Source organism: Cygnus atratus, chromosome 26 (genome assembly GCF_013377495.2).
Source record: "Cygnus atratus isolate AKBS03 ecotype Queensland, Australia chromosome 26, CAtr_DNAZoo_HiC_assembly, whole genome shotgun sequence".
NCBI classification, from domain to species: Eukaryota; Metazoa; Chordata; class Aves; order Anseriformes; family Anatidae; genus Cygnus; species Cygnus atratus.
Window position 1 is genome coordinate 66783 of NC_066387.1, and position 21818 is coordinate 88600.

At 50.4% G+C, this 21818-nt stretch overlaps 1 protein-coding gene across 9 annotated transcripts in view; it reads right to left on the reverse strand.

Annotated features, from left to right (window-relative positions):
• CELF5 (CUGBP Elav-like family member 5) overlaps positions 1-21818 on the reverse strand; it is a 40683-nt gene that overhangs the window by 3864 nt on the left and 15001 nt on the right. For 3 of the 9 annotated variants that reach the window (XM_035569996.2, XM_035569997.2, XM_050715674.1), the window contains exons 3-13: positions 18031-18082; positions 9422-9550; positions 8749-8828; positions 7464-7610; positions 3455-3599; positions 2621-2767; positions 2051-2113; positions 1884-1967; positions 1416-1487; positions 765-908; positions 489-653 (exon numbers count right to left, since the gene is read on the reverse strand). In XM_035569996.2, coding sequence (XP_035425889.1) covers positions 526-653; positions 765-908; positions 1416-1487; positions 1884-1967; positions 2051-2113; positions 2621-2767; positions 3455-3599; positions 7464-7610; positions 8749-8828; positions 9422-9550; positions 18031-18082 — 1191 coding nt within the window. In that variant the 3' untranslated portion in view covers positions 489-525. Of the gene's footprint in view, positions 1-488; positions 654-764; positions 909-1415; positions 1488-1883; positions 2114-2620; positions 2768-3454; positions 3600-7463; positions 7611-8748; positions 8829-9421; positions 9551-18030; positions 18083-21818 lie in introns of those variants that run through there. The other 6 variants (XM_035569998.2, XM_035570001.2, XM_035570002.2 and 3 more) reach the window with 6 other exon arrangements.

Genomic DNA, 21818 nt, shown 5'->3' on the forward strand with positions numbered 1-21818 from the left:
TCTGATCTGTGTGTCACAGATGTGAAGAGTTTCCACCTTAGCCATAGCTGTGACCATGCCCAGTCATGCAGCTTGCTATCTGGACCTCAACCCCTGGATTGTCTTCCTATCGTGATGTTGGATTTGTCTAATACATTTGCTTGGCAATCACTGGACTATGTCTGACCCTCTTTACCTTTACCAGTCCTGATACCGATACTGGCCTGCAGATTAACTCCCTAGCTTGGCCTTGGCTTTGCCTTATTGCCACAAACTTGCCTGATGATCTAGGCTCTTGTTGAACCCAGCTATTGTCTCCAGGCTTGTCCTGGTCACTTGCTCAAGTACTGCAGGCCTGGGCCCTGGCAGGAAAGGCCCCTATGTTGCCGTCTGTGTTACTGTGTTCAGCTCCTGGCTCCCCACTCCTTAGGGAGAAGCCAGCCCTTGCTGCCCCCACCAGCAATGGCCAGCACCATGTAGAAACTGGACTGTGATGGTGCCAGATTTACCTGTGCTGCAGAAGTGACTCCTGATTGTTCACTCCTTTCAGTAGGGATGATTAGCATCCTTGGGTCGTTTCAGCTGGACCTTCAAACGTTTCATGCCAATCTGGAAGCCATTCATGGCCTGGATAGCAGTTTGTGCACTGGATGGGTTGTCAAAGCTTACAAAACCTGAAGGACAGGACACAGACACAGACAGTAGCAGCACTGCTGGTTCCATGCTCAATGCATGTATGTCCTAGTTATGTCATGCTCCCTTTGCCTTTGGGTAACAGCACTCACCAAAACATTTGCTCTGGTTGGTGGCACGATCCATGAACACCTTGGAGGAGATGATATTGCCAAAGGGTAGGAACATCTGCATCAATTCATTGTCTCCAAACTCCTGAGGGAGATGGTAGATGAAGAGATTGCAGCCTTCAGGACCTGCAGGCATGAGGGTAATGGGGAGAGACAAAGCACAGACAGCCCCCAAAGGGAAAGGGAAGAGAAGAGGGCTCAACTCAGAGCACAGCACTGAAAGAGAACCCCAGCACTGCCTCTTTTTGTCTTGACCTCCCCTTGCTTGTGGATTACTGGATCAAGGGTACTGAGAGCTCTCCAAAACCATCTGGGAGGCAATACAGAGAGCTAGAGGTTCTGGAGAGCAGACTCACTTTCAGAGCTTGCCCAGTTCCCATCTGGAGTGCTGGAAATGACAACTCCCTGTGAGCATCCGGGTGCTGTTGTACTGGAAGGGAATCAGCTGAGGTACCAGCTCCATGTTCACAGCTTCCCCAGGCTTGCTCAGCACTGCCCCAAGCAGTAGATAGCTCTATGTGAAAGCTGCAACGCCTCCCTGCCTACAGCCATGCAGTGGTTGCATTCAACCCATGAGTCACAGCCCAAACTGGAAATCTCCTGGATTGCCACACATCCTACTTATTGGCTAACCTGGTCCTGCCAACTCCTTCACTTGGTCCATGTGAGTGCGATAAGCACGGGGAGCCGTTCCCTTGCCAACACCTGTTGTGTGAAGCAGGAGCAGACAGAGAATTCATTTGTCTTCAAGTTCTGTCCAGGCCAGTTTTGAAATAAGCTGAGAAACAAACCCTGATGCTAGGAAGGCCAAGGAGAGAGGACAGGACATTGGAGAGACTGGATTGACTAATACCAATGTGGTTCTGGCATCAGCAAAAATAAAGTGTCCTTCTCCCCAGTCCATGTAGGGAGCTGCTGACCTTCCTTTGCTAACCTTTGGTGCCAAAGCTTGGTGGTCTAGTGATTCTTGCCTGCATTGTATGAGGCAGCATCTGGCCAGATGAAAGATTTGTGCTGCTTCCCTTCCATCAGCTCTGGGTGCAGGAGCTGAGCACAACCCCCGGCCCCATCCTGTGCACACATTCCCACCCTAATCCTCACCTTCACGTTGCTGCTGCTGCAGAATGGGAGGTGGCTGAGGGATGCTCTGAGCGATGGGAGTGATGGAGGTGGTTGGATACACAGCTGTATTCCAAGGAGACAGAACAGTTTACCTGAGGATCTGGTCAGCCACACAAGGGCTCGAGGAAGACAAGGGAAGCTGGTACCTGCATACTGCTGAACTCCTGTAAAGGCTGGGTGCAAAGTCTCTGCTACCGAAGGACTCTGGGCTGCAAAGAACATAATCAGACACACAGCAAGGGGAATCTCTCAGACACAGGCTCCAGTGAGTCTCAGTGTCTCGCTGGAAGGGGGCTAGAATCATAGAATCATTAAGGTTGGAAAACACCTCCAAGATCATCTGGTCCAGTCGTCTCCCTACCACCAATATTACCCACCAAACCACGTTCCTAAGCACCATGTCCAACCTTTCCTTAAACACCCCCAGGAACAGTGACTCTACCACCTCCCTGGGCAACCTGTTCCAACGCCTGACCATTCTTTCTGAGAAAAAATTCCTCCTAATTTCCAACCGGACCTCCCCTGGCGCAACTTGAGGCCATTCCCTCTTATCACATCACTAGTTATCTGCAAGAAGCAGCTGACCCCCAGCTCCCCACAACTTCCTTCCAGGTAGTTACTTTCAGGTAGAAAAAGTGTTTGGTGTGGTAATCCAGAAAAGAGAAGCTAACTGCAGTTTCAAAGGTCTCTGGATGTTTTCTTCCTGTGCTCCATACCTGAGTATGGTACAAAGCCACTGGTGTAAACCGTTTCCAAGGTTGGGTGGCCATTTGGGAATGGTACCACACTAGTAAATCCATTTGAAATGGGTGCCACCAGTCCAGGCACACCTGTTGTTCCCAGGAGAGGAGGTGAATGTAGCCCTGCAGAGCAAGAAAGGCGATACCATGTGAGACAAGGTCCCGCAAAGCCTGTGCTCCCTCCTATCTGCCTGTCAAGACTGCTGTGTATGAAGCTCTTACTTCTTCTAGTTGGCACTTGCAGGTGTCAGATAATAGCACTGGAGCTTTCACAAAATTAGAGGCAGCACTGGTGAGAAGAGTGTGTACAGCGTTGCTAGTTCTGGCTGCTGTCAGAGCTTTGGGTTACAACACTTTTAATTCAGGTTTGTAGAGCAGTTAGCATGCTGCAGCAGCCCTGTTCTTGACAGGTGTTCAAACCCAATGTGCATTATGGCTGATATTGTTATTGGGGATGACGATAACGAGTGACAGCACTGCTGTACTCAGTCAGGTGCGATCCTGGGAACCTGGTCATTCTTTACTATACTATACTGAAGGGACCAACTGTTCCAGAGAGGAACACCAGCAGGACAAGAGGAATGTAAGCTAACACATAAGGCTGTCAGGGAGGGTGCAGAAATTTGTGCAGAACTAAGTACTACCACCTGGAGTGGCTCATTGTTAGAAAATAAGGGGACTAAAGCAGAGGCTGATCCCAGAAGACTGTAGTAACTGTTTTTACCTGCATAAGCACCATGCTTAATGCTGGAGCAGTGGGCTCAGCGGTAGCAAAAGTCTTGCTGCGTCCTGGCCCACTCCAGGCCTCACCTGATGTCTGTGCAATAGGAGTGGCTGGCAGCCCGTTGAGACTGACGGCACCAATCTGCTGGATGTGGCACGGGGAAAAGGCGACGCCAGGACTCAGGTAGCTGCCGTGGGAGGTGGAGAGGACGGTCGTCTGCTGCTGCATCAGCTGCAAAGCAGGGCCACGGGCCGTCAAAGCCCTGCGCAGCCAGGGCCAGGCACCACTCTGGGCCTTGGGTCGCCCTGGGCCTCGCGCGCTTGGGGCCAGCCAGCCGCCGGGCTCCCGCTGTGTCCCCCAGAGCTGCCCACGTCCCAGCGGGGCCTGGCAGCACCAGCCGCCTCACAGCCCTCGGAGCCCCACGACGGCCTGGCGCAGCCCCGGGCCAGCACTCCTCGGCCAGCAGCTGGGGGCTGTAGCATGCAGCAAGGCATAGGGCCAGCTGTGAGGCACCAGGAAGGAAGGCGACGGGGCCCTCCCTGCTCAGGGAGCTCCGCAGTAAGGAGAGACCGGGAAGCGGCGCTCAGCCCCCTCTCTCAGCGCTGCCCCTTTTCCTGGGTCTGTGCCAGGTGTTAAATAACCCAAGTGGCTCGAGAAACGCAGCCCAAACTCCTCTCCTTTTGCCCAGCTTCTACAACGGGCTGTGAGACGCAGCACCCATTCTGGTAGATGCACAACCCAATGTCTGCCCAGGTCATGCAGGACATGCAATTCCCTGAGCTCAGCAGCCTGCACCTGGGGCTGGAGGCTGGCTGCTCCTCTGGGTCCCCTAACACACCTGACCACGCAGAGGTGCATGCTGCAAAAGAAGGGGACTAAGTTTGGGCATGGGGTTAGGAGGAAGACAAGAAAAGTCTTTCTTGTCCTGTTTGGCTACGAACTACTGCTATGGGGCATAAGATTAAATCAGACTGCTTGCAGGGTGTGGCAGCAACAAAGATTATCTTCTGGATGCAAAATGATCTAGCCCCCTTTATAAGCCCTGTCTTCACTGTCAAGCAAGATGAGCTGGAGATGCATAGGTGCAATGCTCTGGAAACTACTGTTCCACAGAAGGAGCTGGGGTGGCACATGGCAAAAACAAGAAAAACACAAATCCTCTTTACGTTAACTACAAGTATATCCCATTGCCTCCTTTGCAACATTAATCTACCACACTCACGTAACCTGCCATGTCTACAAATGGCTGAGTCTGCCAGCTTGGTTCAGGTCTCAGCTGGAAGACCTGGTAACTCTGACAAGTTCACGTCTAGCTGAACCTTCTCTTCATTTCCTCCATACCACGGTTATTACTGGTGCAGAAAAAAAAAAAAAAAAAGAGTAATTGCCTAGTTTCATGGCATTGCTGTCTCTCTATGTTGGCACAAGCAAAGCGGCTGGGGTGGAACTGGCTGCGCAGGGTGGGGCAGGTTCAGGGGAGAGCCCTGTGGCGCCTCCTCCTGCCTGGGGGGTTGAGGCGGCCACCCAAGCACACCATGCAGCAGAGTCTCTGCACTGACAGCAAAGGGGTTCACTACCGCTTGCCCCCGGAAAGCAGGTGCCCTGAAATCATTTCATCTGTTAGCATCCACGTTGTCTTTGGAGTGATTCCACTGGAGCAGGACTGACTCACATTACTGGGAACCACTCACCTGGAGCCATAGCAAAACGCGATCTTCCTGAGAGCACTGAAGTCCTGCTAAAGAAGGCATCCCTTTGACAAGCAGCCTGCACATATTCCTAGTCCTATCTTCACACTTTCTCCATTTAAGCACGTAGAAACCAATGCATTTCTTACCTACTAGATGAATATTGATTTTCTTTTTTCTCATTAATGCCTGGTCTTTGCCAGGTTCTAGCTGGAACAAGACCTGCATTCAAATGCAAATGCACCAAACTAGCATGCTGGAATAGTTTTCATTATATAAATCAAATTACTTTAATGAACCATAATAACGGGGAAAAAAGTGCGTGTGTTTAAACAAACTATGTTTTGTGTTTAGAACTAACTGATTTATGAACTACAAGAAATATTCAAGCCCTACATACAGTTTGTAAATTGCACTCACTGCTTCTGCAGGCCTCTTCTGTATTGACATTTTTTTTCGGTTTCATCTGAACTAATCACTGAATTCAACTTGTTGAGCAAACTGAAGTGAAGGAAATACTCACTTTTCACTTGCAGAAGAGACACCTGGGATCAAAATCTGGTTCTAGCATTTAAACAAACTGTTTTCAGCTGCTTAGCCAGTCCTATTTCCCAGATAAAGATGCAAATTTTTCTTTCAAATTCTATCAGCTAACACGCACTGTTTGCCTATTTTTTAATTAATCTTATTTGAAAATCAGAATAACTTTAGACCTAATATAGCCTGGGATGACACTTGCAAAGAAACAATCAGGTGTGAGGTCAGTGCCTTAGAAAGAAGAGGAGAGAACCCAAACCAGTGGAAAGTAAAATGTAAAGGAAGAAAGGTATTGAAAGAGTGGGAGACAGGCTGAGTCCTGAATCAAGGATGAAGGCAAAACAGTCACAGAACAGGAAGGTCGGTAAAGAATCAGAGACAAGGCAACAAATTCACAGACACAGCTGAGGAGAAAGAAGATGCAGAGAAGCAAGCAGCACAGCTGAGGACTGACTCTGTTATCATCAGCAGGCTTTTCTGAAGATTGGAGGACATTTAAAAACCGAGTCCAGAAGACCTTGCTGCTTTCCTGCCTTACACAGTGTGGGCCATAAGATAATAAAGTACTTTCTGCCATTAATCTCAGTGTGTGGCCCATTCCTGCCTCCTTCGCCACCACACCATGCACAAGTCAGCACCACCTCCATGACGCCAGAAGATACATCAGAATGTTCATGCCAGAGCTGGCCCACAGCTGAGCAGATCTACAACCTTGGACATCCGGTGTAGATGGTCTGTGGACGTCAGAGCCAGATAGAAAAGACTGGCCCTGGCAAGAGACAGCAGTGTCCATTTGGAGAGGGCTCTCCCCTCCAACCAATTTCTCTGCTGGCAGCCTTGGTGCTCGGCATGGTATAACCACACTCAGCCCCATTTCACAAGAAGAATCAAACAGTCTCTGCTAGACAACAGGGAAACAAACCAAGTAGCCACTGAAGCCACAGGTGAAAGATGTGTCCACGTATATGTAGGAAGAAGAGATTTATTTGTCACCCAGGAAAACTACTTTCAGTAGCAGCACCAACTTTCTTTCTTTGACACAAGCATCTCTCGTACCTTGAGCAATTTCTGAGCCCCTTTCCATGGGCTTTATACTTGGTAGCAGAGAGACTTTAAATTGATGGTCACCAAGATGCTCCACCACAGCTGATCACGGACTTGTTGACTTTGGGACCTACCTCAAACATCAGTGGAAATCCCTACCCTCACCGCAAGGCAATGAGGTTCCCTCACTGAGATTCAACGAAAAGCCAGTCTTGCCAGAGAAGAAGTCAGACAGCCGCAACACCTCTGACCCTCTGCTCACCACCACTCCCTCTCCAGCATCGTGCAAACACCACAGTCATGCTAGCTGAGAGAGAAAATCCTGGGAGCCAAGCACAGCACTAGGGGAAGATTAGGGCCCTCCTGAGAATTTCAGCAGAGAAGGAAACACTTGAGGTTGCGCCCAGGGCTCTCACAGTTCTTCAAAAGTGAAAGTGAGACACATTTGTGCCATGGACCCTGAAGAGTTCACAAGTTGGCAGGCTGCCCTGTCCGGCAGAGACCACCCAGGAATCATGCCTCTGAGCTGTCCACAAAACAAGACAGAAGGACACTGGATCAGGCTCGACCTGTTCCCAGACACCTCCGCCAGTCTACACCACATCAGAGAAATACAGCCTCATTTTAAGAAGGTTCCACATCTCTCCTGTCACCCCTTCCAGGCTGTGCTGCTGACTGAGAAACTGAAGCCAGGAACGACTCTCGGTGCCGGGAAGCTTTCACACATTTGTTCTAGAGATCTGTCTGTGGTCTCCCAGCCCAGGTATGGTGTTGCCCCACAGCCAAGAGGGCAGCCTTCCCCCCCACACACACGCATGATACTCACAGCCTGCGCATAGGCGCTGTATGGGCTGAACGGCAAGGTGAGAGATGGAGTGAATATCCCCAGCTGCCCCACCATTTGCTGCATACGACGGAGGGTCCTCTCCTTATCTGTGTCAGCAAACTTCACCACTAGACTGGAGGAGGCGCCCTAGGCACAGAGAGAGACAGAGAGAGGAGGCAGGGGGAGAGGAGGCCGGGGGACAGCCAGAGTCAGCAAAGTGGGATGGGGCATAGCAGGCAGCAGAGAGGAGTGGGAAGAGAAGCAGAAGAGCAAATATTGGAGTGAAAGTGCTCAGGAGCTGCCTGGAACATGGGCCATACCCCTCCCCATCCATCCATCCATGCAACCTTCCCTGTCCCACCCTTCCCCTCACACACAGCTTTGCACAGCTGCACAAGTGGGTGCAGCCACCCCTGGCTGCCTTCACTACTGTGAGCTTGGTTGGATAGGTAGAGCAGTTCCCAGCAGCTGAAAATAGCCCTGCTGCAGCAATGCACTGTTCTGTCCACACGTTGCTCCAATCCAGGTTAGAGATTCATAGGATCATAGAATGTCCTGAGTTGGAAGACACCCACAAGGATAATCGAGTCCAACTCCTGGGTCTGCAGGGGACCACCCAAAAATCAGACCACGTGTCTGAGAGCGTTATCCAAAACGCTTCTTGACCCCCGGCAGGCTTGGTGCTGTGACCACTGCCCTGGGGAGCCTGTTCCAGTGCCCAACCGCCCTCTCAGTGAAGAACCTTTTTCTGATATCCAACCTGAATTGTGAGAGACAACTGCAGCTCCGCTTGCATGAGAGGGCACAGCTGTGGTTACACAATCCCACACTATGCACAAGGCATTCCCACCTACCCCCAGCCTGCCCCGGAGGCCTGCTCCGACACCGACATGGGAGAAGGCCAGGGAGTGTGCTCAGCACTGGAGTCCTGACTTCACACTGCTGAAGCGCTAGCTTGCACCTTGCTCTGATCTGAACTACTCTGGGTAGCTGTTTCCAAGACAGATTCATGGCTTGGTCCTTGGCTCTCTTTTATTTAGCCTTTACAGATAAAAGTATTGTCGCCACCAGTCTGGGCAAACACAGACACACACACCAGCCCAGGAGACAGGATGGTTCCCAAAGACAAGAGCACAGATGTGCACACATGCACCCAGCCCCCACAACCGTATGAGCTGCAAACTGCAGTTGAACCTGTCATAGTTGTGGACAAAGGGAGTTCCCTGCAACAGGGCGATGGGAAAGAGAATTAGGAAGAGGGTAGGTACCCTGGCCTCATACTCACGGGCATTGTCTGGCTGCCATGGAGTGCGTGGATTGCTGCCTGAGCCTCTGTATGAGATGAGAACTTTACAAAAGCACAGCCTGGAAAGGGACAGAAAGAGCACAGGAGACGCAGTGATGGGACTGCTGTGACAGTGCCCTCTGCATAGCCACACAAGAGACAGTATCCGAGTCTCAGGCAGGGCAAAGGAAAGCCACCCTGAGAAAGTGGGGAACAAAAAGGATGACTCGTCCCAAGTACTCTATCCTGAAAAAAACAGGAAGGGTTTCAAATTGTTGTTTCAATGATGCACCCTATAGATGATGCCACCATCTCCACCTCTGCCCGATTACCTCTTCCCCAAACTCTCTATGCACCCCCTGTTGTGGGTACAAACATTTCAAACTGCAGACCCAGACTGAGCCAACGGGCTCACTAGCAATTCTGGTAACTCAGCTACTCACTGCTCTCTGCTTCCCCTCCTTTCATCTAGGTCTCTGTCCATCTTCCCCAGTCTTTCCTTGCAGCAGACAGCTCTTCCTGCCTTACTCCCTGTGCCTGGCTGGATTACAGGTTTCCCATAAAGATGTAGTGAGGGAAGAAGTGCCCCAGTGGAAAGGAGGCACTATTTGTGAGGCAGGTGAGCACTACCTGAAGAGCAGGGAGGAAGGGTACGACACCGAGGGGTTCACACCTTTGCTGTTACCATCAGGTCCACGCAGCACTGTACATTCATCAATGACCCCAAACGGTTCAAAGAGCCGGAGCACGTCATCCTCAGACTGCTGCTTATTTAACATGCCCACAAAGAGCTTCCTGTCCCCTAGGGGCAAACACAGAAACATCAACCTTCTATGAGGCACACAGTCCAAAGCAGGAGGATAGGGACACTAAAGCACAAAGCAGCCTCGTGTTGAAAACATGCCTGGGATGGAAATGTTTTAGTGTTGACTGAAATGCATCTCAGGCTAAGTCTGCTGGATCTTCCTGAGCTCCTCACACATGCAAAGGTTTCTGTGGCTTCCCCTGTCCTCCCCTCCCTGAATGAAAGCAAAAGAGTAATAATTTCCTGCTCATTAGCCCTTTCCTTTGGATGATCCAGTGCAAATGGTAATAAGAAAAGCTGCCTGGGCAATTATACCCTTATTATACAATATCTGAAGTTCAAGAAGGTACCCTCAGGAAATACAGCAGACCATCCCAGGCAGGGTGAATAAATACAGGACCCTTGGCTTCTGTTTCCCTCTATCCAAGATCACCACTTCCACAGCTGCTATGTACCTAAGCATCTTCACTTCAATTTGCTCTTCCCAGCCCCAGTCTAACCAGTGTGTCTCCCCAGCTGTCCTCTAAGACTTGGAATAAACGAGTCCCCATTTGTCTCAAACCAGGATCAGCCGAATGCAAGACAGTCAGGTGAGAGTCAACAAACAGCTCCATGTTTCCCTCCCCCCCCCCAAAGGCATTTTGTACCCAGATCACACTGGGGAGCCAGGGGAGAGGCTGGCCAACACATCCAAGACTTGTGCGCAGGGTCTTTCTGGGTTCCTCCATCAGAAGGGAGCAGTGATGATTATGATTTCGTTGGGATTGGCAAATGTGGAGGTGGCATTCAGGGCTTTCTTCCCCCATCCATCAGTCCACACAGGGGCCCATCACACAGCCTGATGCCATTCATTCAGGCACAAACACACCAGCGGTTGGGAAAACATCCTCCACAGATTGCTGGGAACAGCTATTAAAATAGCACAGCATTAAAATCCAGCCCCACTGTCAGCCTTATTTCTACTTTTGTGCGATGGTTGTGTCAACTTAAGAGTTAACATTCCCCCACTGCTTCAAACATGCATAGGGAGACATGACCCACAGGAGTGAACATGTCAGGATGCGGCTTGGGAGGAGCAGTGAGAGAGGATTCCTTATTGTTAGCGACAGGATCGGAGGGGCTGGCTTCAAACAAAACCAATGTAATGTGACGCATGTCAGGGAAAATAGCAAGGAAGCTGTTATCTGTTTGAGTGCAATGACCTCAAAAACAACAGGTCTTGAAGCTACAACAACAGAGCGGGCTGCAGGGGTGGTGCTGTGTGCGTATGGCTGAACGTCACACTGCAGGGAAAGCCCCAGCTCAGAGAATGACTCCCTCCCAGGTGCATGAGCACGCTGCCTTCCTGCTCCCCTTCTACACCACACACTTGTGAAGACGTGCAAGAAGTGTCTGCGTGTCATTGCTTCCTTGCAGAAAAGCACATGCATATGCACAACATTCACAGACAAGCACATGGGAATGGGAGGCTCATGCATGGGGCAGGAACACGCCTGCACACGGACCCACACCCAGCAAGTACACTCATAGAGAAACCTCCTCAGCAAGCGGAAGGGACGTGCAGACAGATGCATTCTTCCACCATGCAGACAGCACAGCAAACAACTTTTATGGCTGCACCATCCTGTTGAACGCAAGCACAAGCTCATGCAGGCACAGTACTCCTCTGGGCACTAGATATACATGCAACACAGGTGCCACTTTGATCCACTGTGGATAAAGGGCTGAGTCCAAGGCTCTTACACAGTCCCAAACACATACTCCTGATTTATATCACTGGAAGTGGCTGAAATATATGGTCTTGTGTATTGTTAAAAGGCCAAATTACCCAGCTTCCCATTTTCTTAATTCCCTGAATAACTAAACATGTGGGAATTTCTTCACCTTCCATTTTTCTTCCTATTCTTTCTACATTCCTCCCTGCACCTGCATAGCAGTGGCTGCATTTTGGAGGCACTAGTTCAGTTGATCGAGTCCATCCAAAATTTAGTGCTCTGGCAATGCCCAGGCACAGGAGCTAATAGACCAGGTGCCGTACAGCTGCATTAGCAATACGACAGCATCTGCCCCCACCCAAGGGTCAGATAAATGGTTCTAGTTTTGGCTGATGACTAATTTGGTGCAAACACCTGACAGTTACCACAGTCACGCAAAGCTTAACACTCCACCAAGCAGCAGTCTAATGGATGCAAGAGGCCACAGCTTTGCAAGGGAGGCACTGAACAAAAAGGAACCTCATCAACTTGTAATCCAGACAACATTAAACCATGAACTGCTATCTGTTTTCTCCTTCAGAGGGCCTTGAAATTTCCAGGACAATTCTTGTGGTTTCATCCTCATACTGTTTCCGTCACATCAAAAGCATTTTGCTTTACCCTGTACTTTGAGAAAGATCCACTGAAATAGCATAAGCTGGTCTCAGTCCCTGCAGCTTTGCTGCAGGTCTTCTGTTGTTTGATAGAGCTTGCTGACAGAATGTTTTGGAAGTCCTGTTTTTATTTGGGTATTTCAGCTTTTCTTTTTTGATTTTGGAAGAAAAAAAATACCAGCTTTTCTGCCTATGCAGAACAGCTTAAAACCATGATTAAAAAAAAAAAAAAAGAAACACACCTGTTGGTTTTGAATCTCTTCTGAATGCTCGGAATGGCAATACTAGAAGTGGGGTGGAATCACTGACAATGTAAGAGAAGGCTTTTCTTCACGGTTATTTTCATTTCATACAGCCTAGTTCCTAAGATTGCATGTGGGGAAAGAATCCAGACTTGTGCCCCTAGGAAGTAGCGACTGGGGACCTGCTAATGGGCTCCTCTGCTGCTGACTCTCATCGATGTGTTGGAACCCAACCACCCTTCCAGTGCCCTCTTGCTCTGGGCAGCTTCCAAGCAGGGCCATTCCCCTACCAATGACCAAGCTGCCTCATCTCTGCAACTAGGGTGAAACCCTGTAAGCTCTTTCGGCGGATGTTTGCTGTCATCACTCTCAATGCTGTAGATCCCAAATCAGCTGTCATCCTCAAGCGACAACAGTGGTCACTGGCTCCCCAGCAGGGACTCTGGCAGCACTGCAAGAACTTCACTCCCCAACTTGTAACAACAGCACACCCTCCTCCTGTAATTTGTCCTCCATTTCTCTCCAGATCTTGTTTTTCACCTTCTGATTGGCAATTTCCCATGCTGTCCAGCAAGCAGGAAAATTGTCTCTGATCCCTGGCTGTTGAGTTCCCATGGAAACGTGCTCAGCGCAGGCAGGCAGCAGCAGGAGGCAGGCGAGTGCAGAGCAGGTCGGGATGATGATACCATGGGAACAGCCGAGGGGTTAAGGCTGAATGCTTCAGCCACAAAAGGGAGGGTACGCAAGCACTGGCCACTGCTCCTGTTTAAACCCAGCGGATTTGTGCCATCTGGCCAGCAGCTGTCAGCAGCAAGGACCGGGGAAAGGGAGGCAGCCCACTCAAGCAGTTGGTTGTGGATGGGATGGGTCTCGCAGCAAATCTCCTCTGGTATGCAGCGAGCTTTCTGTACTAATGCAGTGCTAATGGGCTTGGGCTAGCTGTCCGATCAACTCAGTGCAGCGGAGTGCTCCAGGTCTCACAAGAAGCTCAGACAAGCTCCTCTGCCCCCTTACTCCATCTCTTCTTGGCCCTCTAGGGTTCACATCAGAGGCAGAAGAGAAAGGAGGAAGGAGTTGACAAAGCCTGCACCAGAACGACAGGTCCTCCTCTGAATTCATGCAGGCGGCATCTTTCTCCTAGCAAATTCCTTCTGCAGGGTGTAGTAACACTGAGTATCCAGATATCCCCATAACAACCTTTCCAGGGCTTGGCCACAACTGCCGCTTCGGCACAAGGAATAGCATCCCTTAGACCGGGAGACAAATGATGGTGCTCCAACGTCATGTACTTAATTCAGGGTGCTTAATTTGAGAGGTGTGAGCCCCTGGAGAGGATAAAGGAAGTTCCTTTCAAGGGTAATGCAGAGCAGAGCTTCATTGATGCATACAGCCATTCCCTTGTCCAAGTAGTTCTGCCCTGCCCTGCCCAAGTCTTTCTTTTACCTCCTGCCAGCATGGGGCTACAGTTACAGGGAATGGCTCTTTCCAAATCTGCAAACTTGCTCAGCCACCTCTCTGACAAGAGGGGCATCACAACGGAAACCTTTGGAAATAGCAATCTGATTTGGACAAATGTAGAGTGCTGTCTTGATGCTGCTTCCACCACACGGAGAACTCCAGTTTGTCGTGGATCCTGCAGGAGCCACTGTTTTCTGAGCCCTGCAATGAAACTGGAAGGAAGCAAGGCACATGGGCTGGAGGGAGGCAGGTGTTCAGACTCCAAAGGGCTGCTTTTCCCTGTAAGCCCCCCATCTGTTTGCATGGTTTCCCAGACACAAGCGCTATTGGATATGCAGCCTCTAAGAAGCAATCCAGGAGCCAAAGCTGGGCTCCGCTCCATTGCTGGGAAGAAGAGTTGATGCCCTGACACTTGCAGTCATTACAGATTGTGGCGCTTTCCATAAGCTTAGAGATTTCAGAGCCCACTGAATTTACCAAAAGCATGCCTCCCTGTCCTGTCTCCCTGTGTTCACCCAAGCAGTTTTTTTTTGCTCTGCTACTCATCTCCTCCAGCCTACCACAGCACGGCTGGCAAACAACAACTGCTGTGATTCCAGAAGCGGATGCATTTTTGTGGTGAGTGAAGGAAGCGAGATTTCTGTCACGTGCAAGATGTGTGCGCCCTCTGGGATGAAATTTGCTAAGGCAATGGCGCACTCCAGCTGTGAGAAAGCTAGCAAGAAACAGCACCTTGGCTACCATCTTTCCCTTTATCCTTCTAACCTGGAGACTGCTGTTTTTCTGTCCCTAAAAGGTTCAGTGCCAAGAGGGTCAGCAGTTTGGGGACGTCATCCATCATGCACTGCCTGCAAGAACAATCTGAGGCATCACAATGACTCTCAGCTTCTCTGGTAAAGCAAATTTCAGTACTTTGGCTGCATCTGACTAGGATTTCACTTGAAAGAATACCAGCTTTAATAGGCCACAACCTAGCTGAGTCATGGGTGGCTCCAGCAGCAGAGCTTCACCAGTACGATTGCATATTATGACCTGCTGAAGAGTCATGCATTTTCCTAGTCCCTGCTGCTTCCCTAACAAAATCCTCTGCTTATAAACATGCGCTCCTGTACAGGCATTTCCAGAGGAAAAGGAGTATCCGCAATATAAATATTATGAAGCAAAGGAGCAGAAAGAAGGGATAAGGAATTAGCTCCTCTTATCTTCTGACTTCATGGGCATTATATGGCGAAGCTCAAGGCTGAATTGGTTAGGCTCAGCCAAGTTTCTTGACGAAATGTGAAGAGAAAGCTGAGCAGGAATGCAAAGTCCAAGCATTTCAGAAGCCAAAGTACAATGGGGTTTGATGGTGAAAAGCTATGCTAAAGGTAGCAGCTCTGCAGAGGTAAGACGTGTGTTCAGAGCACAGCAGGGCATTCCAGGGCCCAGCTGTCTCATTTCCACACATAGCATTAGCCCAGCTAATTACCAGCCCTGTCAACAGGCTGGCAGTGGCAATGGATGCAGCACAGGAGCTGCCCATCTGCCTTTCTCTAGGCTGTAGGATGCAGAGGCCTCAGCACAAAAGTCTCCCAGAGACAGGCCCACGGTTCCCTGGCAAATCCCCATCACTAGCTGCGTCCCAGCACTGGGGCAGACATGGCGTGGAAGTTACTGGGAATGGGGACAGAAATGAAGACTTGGGAAAATGGAGACTGCTGCCTCTCAACTGACAGTAAAGACAGACAGACTTTCCAACACTTCAGTAAGAACGGCTGTTTCTGAGATTCCCACTTGGGAAAACAGCGATCCCTAGGCAGAGGAGGAGCAAAGGGAGAGTTTGGTCAAAAAAGACCATTTTTTCTCCTACCATGAAACACCTCAGCAGGATGAAAACAGGAAGAAAGCCTTTTTGAATGAGAAGCAAGTGGTGCTGAAAAAAATGGTAATTTCTTCTTTGTTGCCTTTTCCTTGAAAGACAAAAAAATTGCCACTTTTGCACCAATTCTGTGGGAAGGGGAAAAGAAATCTTTCTTTTTGGCATGGTGAAATAGAAACATTTTTTAAAGTTAATGTATACTTTTTGCCCAGCTCTGCTAGATTAGGCAGCATCTGAAATACTTTGGGGTGAATGTTGCTAATAATATAATAATAAAAATTAATTAAAAAGTCACTAAAGTTTTTTTTTTCCCCTCCTTAGAAATAAAGCTCATCTTGCTGTAGGGAAAGCAAAAAATAATTGGCAGACTAAGATCATCTTACTCATGCTGCACAGTGGCCTTTCACTAGAGAACCGATCAAAGGATGCTGACTGAGCTACTTGTAGAATAATAGGATACAAGCTGCAAGGAACAGAATGGAACACTTGTTAATCATTATTACTGGATCCGTTACTGTTATATACTTAGTGCTTCTACAGACACAGACAGGTGCACAGCCCTATCCAGAGGAGGTTGCTGGACTTCACACATGCACCAAGCCCCAGCATCCCCATCCCAACCCTGCAGCAGATCCATGCAGGGGCTGCCCTTGGGAGGGAAGGCCAGAGCAGGGACAGGATGATGGGCTGGGGAATCTGCAGGAAGGTGCCAGACTACAGGGCAGGGCATTAATTATGTTAGGCTGGACTGGAAAGTGTCAACAATCACAGTCAGTTCCTCTGCCTGCTGTGCTGCGCTGCTGTGCTGCAGCGGGGCTCCGTGGGCAGCCTGGGGGGAAGAGCTCACTGCATGCTGGCTCCCCGGGGCACCACAGCATGCCTGAGCAGGCATGTGGCTCTTCGGCATCCGAAAGCCGTGTAAGCAAGGAAGCCCAGGCACAGCACTAAGCAGTTCCTCTCAGAGGAAGCAGATTTTATCTAAGGGGTCTTGCCCACGTCGCTGTCATGGAAACATTTCCTGTCTGAAAATGCTCAGAGAAATGTGCAGCAGTGCTCTGTGTGTGTGTCTGCAACCCTTACTAACAACTTTTGAACCTATTGACCTGTTTCAGCTCTATTTCACAAAGGAGAAAGGCATCAGAGATGTTAAGTTCCAACACGTTTTGTGACACTAAGCAGAGCTGTGTATAAAAGTGAAGCCATGGCTCTTTTCAAAAGAAACGTGTCCATAGGTGCAATGGCCGGGATTTTCAGCATAGACAAAAGGAATAAAAACAGCCAGATTTCAGTAGAAGTCAGATGTCTAATCCCTCAAGTAAGTATGAAAACCCACAGATACTATTTGGAAAAAATGATCTGACTTAAACGGGTAAACATTTTTTTTTAAAGGAGGATCACACAGACGTAAATACACACGTTCGTATAAAATATTACAAAATATATCTCATGTTTCTGCTGGTGCAATAAACAAAAGTCACTACAAGCTGCTTGGAAATGACACCTGAAAATCCAAAACAAAGGTATTCCAAATCTAAACACAGCATGCAGGATATGCTGCCCTACAGGAACAAATAGTCTCAGAAACATTCTTCCCACCAAGAAACTGCTTTCAGAGGCAGCGCCAACAGCACAAGGAATGGAGAGGCAGATGCAGGAATGAAAGAAGGGGAAAAGAAATGTACCAGTAAGACAAGGAAAAGCAGCAAAATAAGTTCATGTATTTGAAAAGAGCTGGAGTTGCAAACTCCACCTGAAGGAGGCATCTGAGCTGCTGTAAGCTCCCCGTTAATTTAAGAAAGATTCTCCAGTTCTCAGTCTTCCAGCTCTGCACTATTCAGTATATGCTGCTCTAAACAAGCTGGCCCCCTGCAGGCTGCCAGCACCTCCATCTCAGGCTTAAACTCAGGATCCTTTTCCTTCAGAGACATTTCCACATGCTATTTTTTGCAACAGCATTTGGACCATGGCAGTGTGATGGGGGCTGCTGCAGTACTGAGAGTGGAGAGGCTGAGAAAGTCCAACAGTGATGGGGGAGGCAGAGGGGTGAGCTGCAGATAGGAGAATCAGCCATGGAGCACCAAAGCTGAACAAGTTAAACAGCCAGTGCTGCTGCACTGATCTGGCTTTTTCTGGGCTGAAACCCAATAAAAGGAAGAAAGGAAATAATAGGAAATCTCTTCCCAATTGCTTACACCTTTGAGGACCCCATGCCACACACAAATGTGCATGCCTGCTTCAGCAACCCCCTGCGCCAGACAGTGCCAGGCCAACAGTACCTCCCAAGGACTGGGAAGAGAACGGAGTGGTCAGCCATGCTACGGCCCTTACAGCTTGGGGTGCTCTCAGCTGCCTGCTGAGCCAAACTGAAAAGTCCCCATCAAAGCCTATTCCTCGCCTCTCCCTCCCACCCACCCCCCCAAATCCCTGCCACATACAAACATCCATTCACACAGAATGCTGAAGGGGAAGGCCAGGTCAGGACTCTGTCTCTCTGCTTGATCCCCCTCACAACCACAAAGCCACCAAAGGAGAAACAAGGAGAGATGACAACTACCTCCACGGCTCTCGCTGTCTGCGGGTTTCACCTGAATCGGGCGTGCCATCTGCAATGAAAAAGAAATGCAGAGGGTTAGAGTTTGGCCCATCTGCCCGGCACATGGTGCTGATGACACTGGTACCAGGGTTCCCCTTTCTGCCTGCTGTGTGGGATAGGAGAGTATCTGAAGGGAACAACGGCATTGTGATGACAACCAGAACCCTTGGAGAATGGACCAGGTAGATTTCAGATATCTCACAAGGAAACCAGGCACTCGCCCTGCTCAGCTGATGGCCTGCAAGGAACAGCTCTCCTGGAGATGTCCACCATGCACAAATCTCCACTTCCTCCAGACACAGCTAATGGCAAAGAAAGGACTCCAATGAAGCAGGTCATCATCATGAGACTGGAGCCTGCACGGTGGTTAGGGTGGCCTAAGGTCAGACTGTGCCTGGAAGCTCTTGCGATGCCTGCTCTGACTCAGTGCAGGCATGGTCACCTCACCTAATGGAGCCACTCACTTTCTTAGCAGGAAGGAACAAATAATGCCTCTGAACAGCAAGTTGGCATGCTATTTTTCCCCCTCCCCAGCCCTCCTGCAGTCAGAGCATGCTCCATGCCCCAGGCTGGCTCTAAAGAAAGGCAGTGCTGCTCTCCAGCTGTGTCTCCTGACCATAGAGGGAATGTTATGGTTGAAAGTGACAAAAAATCCTTACACCTGGTTGTGGAGAACAGCCGCTTACCTCTCTTGCACCCATTAGTGTCATCGGCAATAATCCAGCCATAAGCAATGAGCCAGAGCAAGCCCCAAGATATGAGCCCTCTCCAGGTAAAACAGACGGACGCTTCTACCCAGGAGCAGCTGGATTAAGTAACTCACAGCTTTAACTGGCTGAAGTGCAAAGCAGGGCAAAACTCGTCTGCTAGATGGTATGGTACTGTCTCTTCCCAGAAAGGGAAGAGACAAACTGTAGCCTCTTCCCCAGGCTAGCAGGATCTATCTGAGCCAGAAAGTCCTCCAAGGAATGGTGTACAAGGCAGATTTCCACATTCACAGCCCATCTCATGCCATGTCTCTATCAGCATCATTCACAAAGGCTGACAGTGACTTGAACCAGCGACATTCAGAACACCAAAATAATCAGGAATATTGCAGGCTAGACCTGCACAGAAGTTGCAGGTCCAGCAATACTCTGCCCTCTCTCTTAGGAAACACCCTCTGGAAAAACAGCAACAACAAAACAGAAAATGAAATCAAGCCATAAGTAACAAACTGAAATGTGATTAGAAGCCGGCATGCAAAAAGTGCACTACTGTGAGGCTCCGGGTGGTGGCTGAGCCAGACCGGCCAGAAAACTGAGGTAGAGACTATATCCACAGCAGCTGGAGGCAACCTGTCAGGTAACTCAGCAGCTTACAGGACAGATGCCAGCCAGCAGGTAATGGGCTGCCGTGCTGGCTTCCCCTGACTGGTGGATCTCACGCAGGATGAGGAGCCCAAGCTGGGATCAACCCCGAGTTACCCTGCCCCTGCCCCACGGAGCGATATGGGGCTGCAGGGGCTGCCTGGCAGCACACAAAAGAAAGGCCAAGCTGCCACCACGCTGCACCCTGGCAGAGAGCAGCGCTGACTTCAGCCCCATCTCCCAGGATGTGCTGTGTCAGCCAGGGATGAAGGAGAGGCTGAGGGTACCCTTCCTGCTCGGGATCAACTGCACAGATCTGCAGAGCTCACGACATCATGCTGTGCTGCCAGGTGGCCCCAGCCTGTGCAGCTCTGGCACTCACTGGCCTCTGGGCTCTGCCTCTTTCAGCCTGTGAGCTGAACAGGATGTGAGGCAGGTTTCAGGAGGTGGTGAGACCTTGCTGCAGAAACCCCCAGATTTTGTCGCTGAGATGCAGTGGCTCTAACAGCTGCTCACATCCTTTGGTTATAAGCCTGCACAAGCCTTGGCCGGGGTGTTTTGGCAGCAGGCTGGGTGGGAGAGGGCCGGCGGCCCAGATGTGTGCTCCGTGAGGGCTCGGTGCAGAGCCAAGAGGAGCGGCTGGCCATCTCCCTCCCCACCGCTCCCGCAGCTCTGAGAAATAGCTTTGTCTCTACCCAGAAAGCAAAACCAGGATTAAGCTAAACAGATGGGGAGGGAGATGGAGGGGCAGACTCAGATCACATCTCCTGTGTGAAGCAAATCCATCTGGGGGGAGGAAAGGAGGGAGAGAGGGAGGGAGGGAGCAAGGGGTGCTGCTGAATCAAGAACACACCACCCCCACAAGAGCACAGGGGCACCCAGGGCTGCCAACCTGGGGCAAGGAGGCGGAAAGTACTGGGGTGGGGGAGATGGGGGGCTTGGTACCTGGGGACAGCTCGCCCATCCCCTCCCCCAAAAGGGCCATCACTACAATTCCTGCACCTTGGGTAAAAGAGCTGTTGTCATAGCGACGGTTATTCACCACATGGAGCCTGACATTTGTGGTTGCCTTGGAAACCAGCTCTTGGGGCATTCCCTCTGCTTTGCAGAAAAGAGACATTTCGGTATGATCTCTGGGGAGGGGGCCCTTCCACCCATCTGTCCACCCCTTCCCTCCCCTTCGCTGCACCGCCAGGGGCAGGCGGCGGGGCTGCCCCCTGCCTGGTGCCCAGGGCTGGCCCTGTGGGGTCACAGGCCCACAGCAGGGCCCCGCCACAACGGCTTCAAGGCAACAGAGGCTGCTGAAGCACGGGTTTGCACCAGTGCCAGCCTGGGAGCAGTGTCTGACTGTGGTGACCCAAGGCAGCGCAGCAGCCTAGGGAGAGAGCAAGCACACGGACTGACCCACACCCCACAGGCTGATCCGCACCCCTGGGCTGCGGCCACAGCCCCTCTCTTGACTACTTGACACAGCACCTTGGCAGGGTGCAGGAAGACTCACCCGCTGCCTGCATCAGACCAAGACCTCAGTTGAGGGAGGCACATTTCCAGAGACCTTGCAAGCTCCAGGGGCTGAGAACCAGTCACTGAACTGAGGTCTGGTCTCTGGGCTGGTCTTCATCTGCCCTGAAAGATGTGGGTAGAGAGGAGAAAACAAGAAATTTGTCCAGATGCTGAGGCTGGAGGAGAGCAGCAGGATTCACTGCTGCTATCTGAAATGAGAAGGCTTCCAAAGGCAGGAGAGACAGGCATGGTCCTCCTTGCAGGGACTGGAACACGCAGAGGCTACCACAAACAGGACACCACCACAGCTTTAATCCTTCTAAGTCCCATTTTGCCACTAAAGGTGAACCAAAATATCAAAGGCCTCTCAAGCAGAGATGTGAGCCTACATATGTAAAGGGAGTCCACAGCTGCTTTAACTCGATACCATAGGTCACGAGGCCTTGAAGCATCTCTGTGGCATGCAAGACTTGGACAAAGAGCTCAGTGCTCCACAGAGCCTCAATACACAGAAAGGATGGTCAAATGTTACCTCTTCCATTTGAGGAAGGAACACAGGAACAGGACAGCAGGGAGGACATGCTTTTAGTCTGAACAGCCAAACTCCGGAAGTGCAAATTCTTTTGTCCTCTAGTCATCATCTCAGGCTGCACAGTAATCAGAGACACCCGAGTCTAAGAAAGATGCATTTGTACAGGCCCAACTGGCCCCAGAGTCACAAACGGAGGCAGATTGTGCGTGCCTCAAATCCCAAATGCTAAACGGATGCACGTGCCCAGACATGCATGAATATAACCCACAAGCACACATACGTGAACACACATGTGGCACGGAGAAAGAACAAATGATTTACGAGGCTGCGCCTGCCTCACAAGCTGAGCTTAATTTTTCTCG